The sequence below is a fragment of the Camellia sinensis genome, chromosome 13 (assembly GCF_055761805.1).
Source record: "Camellia sinensis isolate YWXY chromosome 13, ASM5576180v1, whole genome shotgun sequence".
In the NCBI taxonomy this organism is placed as follows: Eukaryota; Viridiplantae; Streptophyta; class Magnoliopsida; order Ericales; family Theaceae; genus Camellia; species Camellia sinensis.
Genome location: NC_138973.1, coordinates 92260112 through 92271230, shown reverse-complemented (window position 1 = coordinate 92271230; position 11119 = coordinate 92260112). Strand labels below are relative to the sequence as shown.

The window sequence follows — 11119 nt, the reverse complement described above, 5'->3', positions numbered from 1 at the left end:
ATAATATGCCTCCGTCAAGGCAATAGTTTGGGAGGATTTGGAGTAAGAGTTTCATTTTGTTTATTTGTTGTATTTATTTTGTACAAGCCTAATGCTTTATTTTTATTGAGTTTACTCTCACTTTTGTTGTAACCAAGTATTGTCTTGGAAAGTTGTAAGCCTTTAGGGCATTTTTTAGTTGTTTTAAATCTTATTTCATATATTTAACTTATAACCAGTGGCGGAACCAAGAAATTAAATTTGAGATGGCACCTATTAATTACAAGATTGAAAATTTTTACCAAAATATTTCACATAAATATTTACGATTGACTTTAAGAAAGATAAAAAAAAATAAATAATGTTATTTATAACTAGTGTATCATATACAATATAAAAGAAAAAGGTCATAGATATAAGTTTTAAAATAAATTATATAATGATTAAGTAATTTTTTATACAAAATATGAATAAAAATTCAATATAATAGTAATATTACGTCATCGCTGATATGTGATATCACTAACCAATAGTAAAGAAACACATGGAGGATGAACTCCACATATCAAAATGTAACTAACAATCCAATAAACTTCATATCTTTATTGAGATTAATTATATTTGCATGTCAATAATAATAGACATCACTATTATATTGAAATTTTCATAATAATAATATGAATTATCGTAATCTCTTTATTTTCAATCCAAACAACCATTATTATCATCATAATTTAAAGGGTAAATTGCAAATACACCCCCTAAGGTTTGTTTAAAATACGAATTGACTCTTTTGTCAAAATTTTTATTTAACAAGAATTAATTGAAAAAATGAAATTTCTAACTGTTCACCTATACAATAATAAAATTATCTAAATTATTAATTGAAATAAAATTTTAAAATTATTAAAAACTGTTAATTAACTTGATGATTTATTAATAAAATGACATATTTGTTATGAAATTAGAAACCCTAAGAGGCATAATGTAATTTTTAAAATCATAAGGGGTAATTTATAATTTAAGTAAACCTCAAGGAATGTGTTTGTAATTTATCCTAATTTAAAAAATGTCATTGACATTTCACTCTAAATAATATATATATATATATATATATATATTTTAAATATTTTTTCTTTATGTTTGAAAAAAAAAAAAATTCCAAAACCCCGATGGCACATGACCCCCCAGACCCTCTTTACCCCGCCCTTACTTGTAACAAATGCTATAGATTCAATGTTAACACTTGTGAATATATAATCATGTGTATCACTTCTTGTACCACTGAATTATATGAAATAAAAGGTTACTTAATTCAAAAACCTATATTTACACATTATTATTTATTAATATTATAAATAATTTATTATAATTATTTTTACACATTCTCATGTGTTGATAATTATCTTTCTTTTATAACATCAGCATAGAGTTCCCCTTTATAATTTACACTACATTTTTTTTTTTTTTTTTGATTCAAAATTTACACTACATTTGCCACCTCCTCCCTCCCCTCTTCTCAAAATTTGCATTCTGTCACATATTTTCTCTGCTCCCTTCTCTTTTTTTCCCTCTAGCCAAACACACTACAATCCTAGGAGAGTAATACTTCAACCCTCCAGAAAGCAAAAGCCTTCGGTAGTATATTTGTGAAACCCAACTGTCTTCCTGTTCCCCAAACCCTGAATCCTCTCTAACCCAACATGTTTACCCTACACCCCTGCGCACCCCTTCTTCAACTACCTCATCTTTCACACTACACATTTTCCCGCCAATCCAACGACCACCCTCCATTTCCAACCTATGCAATTTCAATCCAAAACTGTTTTCAACCCAAGACAAGTCTATGCACAGCCAGAGCAAGTAGGAATCGAAGTATCAAAGCCCAGAATTTGGAGACGGAAATTGAAGAAGATAGTGGTGATTATGATGGAGATTTTGAAGGTGAGGATGAGTTTTCGCCGCGGGGTCGGTTCCGGAGGAGAGAAGGAGAGAAGGATTATGATAGGGACCCTGAGTTTGCTGAAATTCTTGGGAGTTGTCTTGATGATCCTGAAAAAGCACGGTCCAAAGTAAGCTAAATTAATGCTGAATTATTTGAAAAATGTGAATTATTGAGGTTCTTTATGAATTCTGGGGTAATTATTTTATGCTATTTAAGTGTTAATCTTTTTTCTTTTTTTTTTTGATCAACAACAAAAACTTTATTGATAGATCTAAAAAAGAAAGAGAGGATGAGGCATCCTCTAAACACAAGACAACGAAAATACAAACAGAAAAACCCCTAACCAACTAAAAAAACAAGCAAAAGCTTACAAAGCACACACCGCCAACCAATCTCTAACTAACAAAAAGAGTAGGACTCCCTTAAATAAAGAGTTTCCCTCAAAAAGAAGATAAGTGACAAATATGATCCCATAAACAGCCCACCTCCCGGAACTTATCTTCAAACAACCTTTGATTTCGCTCCCACCATAGCACCCAAAAAGTTGCAAAGACGGCACAAGTCCATAGAATTTTGGCTCTCTTCGATCCGCCAAATGTGCGAAAATCAACTAAGAGCATATGCGCACTCCTTTTTGGGGCCACCCACATAACATTTCCAACACTAAACAATCTATGCCATAAATTCAAAGCTATTAGACAATGCAAGAATAAATGATCCACGGATTCCCCGCTCTTACAACATAGAATGCACCACTAAGGATTTAAAAAACGATTGGGTCTTCTTTTCTGCAATGTATCATTTGTCAAAATTCCTCCATGAACCAAGGCCCACATGAACACCTTTACCTTTTAAGGGAACACAAGCCTTCCAAACTTTTTTGCAAAAAGGAAATTGAGGAACTTGAGGATTATCGATGATGTAATCAAAAAAAGATTTACAAGAAAATATTCCGGACGAATGAAGTGCCCAAACCCTCTTGTCCTCCAAAAGAGGAGATAAAGAAAAGTGATCAATTCTAGATAATAAAGAAACCAACTGTGTAGCCTTCCTATCATTAAGATTTCTAGAAAAATCAAAATTCCAAGCAATTGGAGCTAAGGGAAAGTAAGCCATGGAAGCAATTGAAGAATTATGAGAACGAGCCACTCGATAAAGATGCGGGAAATCCACAGTAAAAGAAGATTGACCCATCCAAACATCCTCCCAAAACCGAACAATTTTCCCATTGCCCACCCTTACAGAAAGATGTCGAGACCAACACGTGAAAAGTTGAGAGATTGACTTCCAAGGAGGGCCAAGTTGGCTACCCCTTAAAACCACTCGTGAATCCCTACCATTGTCTTGAATCTCGTATTTGCTTCTTATAACCGAATGTCATACTGAATCAATCTCAAGTGGAAATCTCCATAACCACTTGCCAAGAAGGGCCAAGTTCCTAGCCACAATGTTACCGATAGCCAAACCCCCTTTCTCCTTAGGTAACGACACCACCTCCCAATTCACCAAATGATCCTTTTTCCCCTCATCCTTACCTTCCCAAAGAAAATCTCGCATCAACTTTTCTATTGACCTTGCCACGTTAACCTTTGGAACTGTGTATTTGCTGAAATTCTTGGGAGTTGTCTTGATGATCCTGAAAAAGTGCCGTCCAATGTAAACTAAATTAATGCTGAATTATTTGAAAATTTTGGTGAATTCTAGGGTTTCTTAATGAATTTTGGGATAATTATTTTTTGCTATCTAAGTGTGTTTGTGCAAAAAAAATACAAAAATATACTTTTTGACTAACACACAAGCTTTGGCTAAACAAGAGGTTTTGCGTGATTTGCGGGCATGCCAAGCAACAGTGCCTAAGTTGATGGAAAATGTACTTGGAAAAAATCCGACTTCTGAAAAACAAGAGGTTGCGTGAGTCTTAAAGGGATACAAGACTTCCTAGTTCTTGTTTTGCCTCAATTAAGAGGACTTAAAAAAATCTCCATAGAGTTTTTAATGTCGAAAAGAGAGGTAAATAGATGGAAATAAACACCAAAAAATATACTTTCATAAATTCATTGGATTGAACAAATAAAAGTATAAAAAATAAGTTTGAAAACATGAACTTGAGCTACAAAATGAGATTGAAACACAATTTAAGTCTCAAAACAATGCCTATGAAGGCCAAAAACAACTAATTTGACACGGATGTCATGATCTAATGCTAAAATCTATGGCAAAGATGCCTTTCAAGTCTACTCCTAAGTCGAACTAAGGTTAAACTAAGGCTAAATAGCACCAGGCTATGCACTAAGCTGTGTTGAATGTTGGATTGATTTGGTGGACTTTGTTTCATCTTCATTTTTTTGTATTTATAGATGCTGGAGTCTCCTGAAAATTTGCAACCACCTCCTGAAAATCTGCAACAACTTGATAAATGTTGTGAATTCTCGGGTTTCTTTCGGGATAATTATTTTATACTATTTAAGTGTTAGTTTTTCATGAATGTTTCATATTTTTGGTATTTTGAGTTAATTGGAATTTTAAACTGCAGAAGTTTATGTTCACTGTCATGTTTTTAACTTTTTATGTGTTTATTCATACATATATGTGAATGGGTATTCATATATGATATATTAAACATTGGGTTTTTCTGTTACTTAGTGGAGATAATTGCATTTTCCAGATGGAGGAGAGATTGAGGAAGAAAAGGAACAAAATATTACACACAAAAACCGGTTCAGCAATACCCATGGAAGTGAAATTCAACAAGTAAGGTTTAATATGTAATTACCATAGCAAACATGTCTCCCTGTATGCTGTTAATAAGTAAATGAATTTCACTATAGTACATGTAACAAATTGTACTTGTGATTTGCATTTTAACACGGGTTGATGCAATGCAAAGTGTGAATGACAATCATGCACTAAATATACATATATGAATGCATATATACTCGATAAGTTCAACCACAAACATGTATGTACTTTTCATCTCTATGTAAATGCAAATCTGCCATAAGCTATTGAAGACTGCTCAATATAACTTCTTGAAGATGTTTTTGCACATTGAATTCTATTTCTTGATTTATTTTTTAACAGAACAGTGAGGTAAGATTCGTTAGCTCTTTATATTGTTTCCTCATTCCTGTTTGTTTCTTCTAGATTCATGACTCTGCAAAAAAAATGCGTTTTGTCATGCCATTTTGATTTAACAAAACAAAGATCTTTTAACTCTATTAAATTAAAATGGGGATTTTAACTCTATTAAATTAAAATGGGGATGGGGGCGGGGGCGGGGGCCGCGGCAGCGGCCGCGGCCGGAGCAGGGGTGTAATGAGGCATTCATGCACAAAATTCTCATTGTTTACAGTCTGTGATCCATGTGCTTCCTGACAATAAAATTACCTGTAATGTTTAAAGATAGCAAAGGATGTTTGTAGGGAACAATTTGTATTTTATAGACTATTGAAACTTCTCTCAACAAACCCAAATGATTGCAACGCATGAAAATGCTAGAGATTGTCAACCACAGCCAATGTTGAACCTGTGTAGGTTAGCCTTTTGAAGTCTTTTATGAACAATATATTCTTTCTTTGAGTTTACCTTGCAACCTGAGGGTTGATATATGCTCCAGATTGATCATGTCCGGGCCAGGAAACTCAATAACCAGAGGCTGCCAAACAATAAAATTTGAATTCACATGCTTAAGGAGTTGTACTTGTAAAAGTAGGGTGTTTGGTTCTACTTTTCAAAATTTTCAGCTTAGAATGTTTTAAAGCCAATTTTTTAAAGTTAGGTTTTAGATGTTTATTTTTAAAACTAGCTTATTTTAAGCTAAAATCAACTTTTGTTAAGTGGCAGCAAACAAGGGTTGTCCCGATTGTTTTGTGAGATACCCTTGCTTATGGCAGAATTTTAATCCTTAAACATGTGGCAAATCTACAACTTTCATTGAGGCCATGAAATATATTGAAAGGCCATCCTTTGACTAGTGGAACTTTAGTTGATTGAAACCTCTTCCTCTATGTCGGTAGAATTTTAGCTGTTTGCACTTTTTAGGTTTTGAATGGTAACCAGTTTGTACTTTTTTTTTAAATAACAAACACCATGGACCCAGAATTTGGGGATGTTTGTTTGCCTCCACAAGTTCAAAATCTATCTACCTGCCAAACCATCAGGCATGAGGTGCATAGTGCGTATAAAACTCCATTGGAATTACCTGAAAAATGTGCAGTTATTGAAACCCATTTAGTCTTTTCATTCTAGGTTTCAATGCTTCCATATCCTTGTTGATCAACTAGCCTTTATCCCAATTACTTTGTTTTCTAGTATTGACTATATTCAAAGCCATAACTGGTAAGTTCAAGGCAATCATTTCCTTTCTAGTTTTCTCTTAGGTTGTGTTTGGATCATAGATTTGTGTAGGCATTTGTGGTGGAAAATGAAAAGAGGAGGGAAATGTTAAAAAAATAAAGCTTATATTTTAGTCTCATTTTCATCCCAATCTCTTTTGCTTACACACATTCCTACTGAAAGCCAAGATTCAAACACAGCATTATGTTTCTATCTTCCCTTGACATGACTTGTAAAATGGTGTGGACATATCTTCCCAATATCTTAGGGAAGTTTCTGTACTCTCTGAGAATTTGACTAATGAATCTCTAGCATTATCCAATGCAAGTCCATCAGATTTGCAGATTAAAGAAATAGAATCAGGCCTCTTGGTGTCTAAGTTTTGTTTCTCATAGCAAGTTCGAGTGTGAGAAGAGTGAACACAATCATCATGGAACAATTCAACAAAAATGTAAACTTGGCAATTTCTAATGAAATCATGCTTCTATAGATGCTAAACCAAGGAAAAGAGTTTCGATGATGTTTAATATATTAGAAATCCTGTTTTGTCTTGGTCCATTCTGTTTCATGCATATGCTTCATTTCCTTTTATTTAAAAATTTATAATATATATTTTTTTTCTATACTTATTATCCATGTTTGACATTATCAGTTTTGAGTTTTCAAACTCGTATATATGGTTTGAATTCTACAACATTCCACTGGAGAAAGATGTTGCCTTAATTTGCAATGTAAGTAACTTCTCTTTCATCCTAACTAATATTTATTTGCAAGTGATTCTCAATTACTCGGTTGATCTTGCTTATATGTAGACAATTCGGTCATGGCACATTGTTGGACGTCTAGGTGGATGCAATTCAATGAATATGCAAGTAAGCTGCTTTTATAGTCCACTAACGAGTGGCACACGCGATGCGCGTGCTATTTAGATAACTAATAATAAAAACAAATAATAAAGAATTTAATATCATAATATGTATGTTGCTTAAGTGATAAGTATGTTTTTAATGAAACCCAATGTCTTGGGTTCAAAACTTGCTTATGCTGTGTATAATAATTTTTTTATTTTATTTTAGTTTATATAAAGTCGCCACGTGGCATGTGGAGAAGAAGGGTTCACTAAATCAATTTAGGCCTTCACTTAATAATAGTATAGAGAGATATACCACCCTGTTTGGTTGAGTTTTCAGAATCTATTTTTTGTTTCTATGTTCAAAAAATAGAAACTAGTTTGACAAAAGTAAACACCAAAAACATATTTTCAAATTTTCAAAAATTATATTTGCCCCAAAAAAGAGAACCATATGAAAATGATGAGTGTTTTTAAATTTTTATTTATTTTTTTATTATTAAACCAAACTAAACAGAAAACTTATTTTTAAAACTCAACCAAATTTTGTTTTTTAATCTATAATCCATAGAAAAATGCTAATAAATGGATGCCAAGTTTAGTGCTAGGATGACCAACGGTTTACTGAATATATCTGAAGTTCCAGTACATAACTCCGACTTTGTGATGCTTTTAATATAATTCTGATTATTGCAGTTGTCGCAATCTCCTTTGGATAAAAGACCTAGTTATGATGCCATCCAAGGAGCAAATGTTACACCAACTTCATTTTATAACATTGGGGATCTTGAGATTCAATACAACTTAGCACGCATATGGTATGCTTCTGGTTCAAAATATCAGTTGATTATCTTAACACAGTATTCTTGTGGACCGAAGAAATGATTTTTTCCGCATATGCATTTGATCAAATTTTCGACAGGGTGGATATTGGTACCGGTGAGCCATTACTCTTGGATATTTTGATAAATGCTTTAACACAGATAAGCTCTGAGTAAGCTTCCATCTCTCTCTCTCTCTCTCTCTCTCTCTCTCTCTCTCTCTCTGTCTCTGACATAGCCTTGAGCCTGCTAGAAAGCAAAAAGTGAATCTTGAGCGGCTGTATAAGAAAAGGGAGACCAAAAAGACAAAAAAAAAAAAAAAAAGAGAAGGAAAGAGTTCATGACGAACTTTTATGCTTTTCTGGAGCATGATTGCACAATTTTTCCTGCAACATGATACCTGTAAACTTGTGTATATGAATGTGATATGAATTGCTAGGCTATGCTTCCTTCTATCATGCTGCTCTCTGCTCATTTGTTGGTCGATCACCTTTTTCTATTTTTGGTTCAACTTTTGCTGTTTTCACACCTCGTCTCCAATTGAATTTGCGGTTAAGCCTCTTGTTTCAGCTAAGTTGACAAATGTTTTAGGCTTTATTTTGGCTTTAGTGAACTTTTTTCAACTTTTGAGTCAAAATATGATACTTTTTAGGTTCATCTGACTAGACAATCCTAATTTTTTTGTTTTTTGTTTTGTTTTTTTTTTTTTTTTATTAAGAATTTGAAAGGAAAAAAGGGTTCAATTTTTATAGGCTTTTTTGATAAAATTTGACTTATTTCTGTTTTTAATACTCCCTCCGTCCCAAAATATTAGTCCCTTATTCCATTTTTCATTGTCCCAAAATATTAGTCCCTCTTCAAAAATCAAGTACAAAAATAATGTAAATTTCCTATTTTGCCCTTCTTTTAAATTAATAAACAATATAAAAAGTACAATTATGACATTGATATTCCCAAAAAATGTACTATCAAAAGGGTAATTTTGAAAAATCAGCTTTTTTCAAATGCAATAATTGTACTACCAAAAAAAGTTGAATTCCCCAAAAGGGACTATTATTTTGGGATGGAGGGAGTAACCTTTTTCCTAAATTTTTTATTTATTTATTTTTTAATTTTCAGAGTCATCTAGTCTAGATGAACTAAAAAAAGAGAGTAGATTTTGACATAATTTTTTTTTAAAAAATGGCTGTTGCCAAAGGAAACTCACCCAATTGCCTTTTCATTTGACAGCTACATTGGAATTAAGCAAGTGGTGTTTGGTGGATCTGAATTCGAGAACTGGAGGGAGGACTTGAAGGCAGAGGATGCAGGTTATAGCGTCCACAAGATTTAAGGCAACTTGAGTGAACAACACGAGAATGTCAGCATCGTGCTTCTTCTTTCCGAATCATTCCATACCTTCTCATCAATGATTAACGTTGCCTTATGAGTTATAACATCTTACAATCTTACCGATGTCTTATTTTGTATGCATGAACAAACCAAAGATAGGTGTAGTAGAGTCTAAAGAGTAGTTCAAAATTTATACAATTTTGAGATGGTTTGGGCAAGGATGTGTGCTTGGAATTAACTAGTTGTAGAGTTTAGATATTTAGAGAACACTTTTTTTGGCTACAATTTATGGTATTGTAATGAAGTGATTCCATTATTGATTGATATATCTTGATCTTCTGTCTATTACAAATGGTTCCTTATATAGATGTAGGTGTAGTGGATGGTGGTAGTGGTGTAGTGGGTTAGGTTTAGTGGAGTAGGTGAGGTAGTAGTGGTGTAGTGGGTTAGGTTTAGTGGAGTAGGTGAGGTGGTAGTGATGGTAGGTGATGGTAAATTCTAACAGCCCCCCGCAAACTCAAGGGGGATAGGAACTAGCCAACTTGAGTTTGGAGAGAGTAACAAAACAAGAAAATACATAAAAATAAAAAAGGATAGGAGACACTGTATGGTCGTGTCAGACCATTGGCGAAGACACTGAATGGTGGTGTCATAACGTTGTAGAGGACACTGTTTGGGGGTGTCATAACGTTGTAGAGGACACCGGATGGCGGTGTCAGACCGATGTAGAAGACAGTTTATGGGGTCATGTCGGACCGTTGTAGAAGGACAGTTTATGGGGTCATGTCGGACCGTTGTAGCAGGACAGTTTACGGGGTCATGTCGGACCGTTGTAGAAGACAGTTTATGGGGTCATGTCGGACCGTTGTAGCAGGACAGTTTATGGGGTCATGTCGGACCGTTGTAACAGACAATGTTGTGACAGTTGTTGTGACAGTTTACAGAGTCTTGTCGGACCCTTGTAGAAACTAACTGGAATCTATGTCGGGACAGTTTACAGAGTCTTGTCGGACCCTTGTAGAAACTAACCGGAATCTATGTCGGGACAGTTTACAGAGTCTTGTCGGACCCATAAAGGAGCTAACCGGAATCTATGTCGGGACAGTTTACAGAGTCTTGTCGGACCCATAAAGGAGCTAACCGGAATCTATGTCGGGACAGTTTACAGAGTCTTGTCGGACCCATAAAGGAGCTAACCGGAATCAATGTCGGGACAGTTTACAGAGTCTTGTCGGACCCTTGTAAAAGTTGCACCCTCAAAAGGTGTGCCCAATTTTTCAAAAGGCGTGCCATCAAAAGGCGTGCCCACTTTATCAAACGATGTGCCATGAAAAGGCGTGCCAGTTTGTCGGGCGTCAAGAGGCGCGCGATGCGCGTGGCTGCCTCGGCTATAAGACAGAGGCTGAGGCTGAGGCAAAAACACCTGTGAGAGATATTCTGAGGGAGATTTCTGAGAGAGATTCTGTATAACACTCTGTTGCCCAAAAAATGGCTTCATCTTCCCGGAGTCTGCTCACTCTCTTTCCCGACCTCAACGAGTCAACAAGAGAGAGAACTGGTGCGGAGGCACTGGAACCTCAACCAAGCGTCCCGGAGTTTGCTCCGTTGAACTTTCCGATGCGGTCGGTGGAGCAAAGAATGGCAGTGCAGTCAGATGTGGAGGCCAATCAGTATACCTTGAAGTCATGTGTGGAAACCATGACGGCGGTCACAAATTTGTCAAACCGGCTGCAGAGTAGGACAAATGAGGTGCAGCAGGTAAACGCCCAACTGGCTCTGCTCCAACGCATGTATAAGGATGCGCGAGCAGAGATTAGTGTGCTGAAGGCGGAAAATAAGGAGCTGAAGCGGAAGGCC

At 35.1% G+C, this 11119-nt stretch overlaps 1 protein-coding gene across 2 annotated transcripts; it reads left to right on the top strand.

Moving 5' to 3' along the window:
• The first annotated feature begins 1427 nt into the window (after window positions 1-1427).
• Window positions 1428-9576, top strand: LOC114283325 (uncharacterized). Of its 2 annotated transcripts, XM_082902880.1 has the most exons (7): window positions 1428-2051; window positions 4590-4675; window positions 6912-6990; window positions 7072-7131; window positions 7806-7927; window positions 8032-8103; window positions 9161-9576. In XM_082902880.1, the coding sequence occupies exons 1-7, from the start codon at window positions 1683-1685 to the stop codon at window positions 9261-9263; spliced, it is 891 nt and encodes a 296-aa protein (XP_082759006.1). In that variant the 5' UTR covers window positions 1428-1682; the 3' UTR covers window positions 9264-9576. The 2 variants fall into 2 exon arrangements, with proteins under 2 accessions (XP_082759006.1, XP_082759007.1); XM_082902881.1 differs by lacking the exon at window positions 7072-7131.
• The last annotated feature ends 1543 nt before the right edge of the window (window positions 9577-11119 follow it).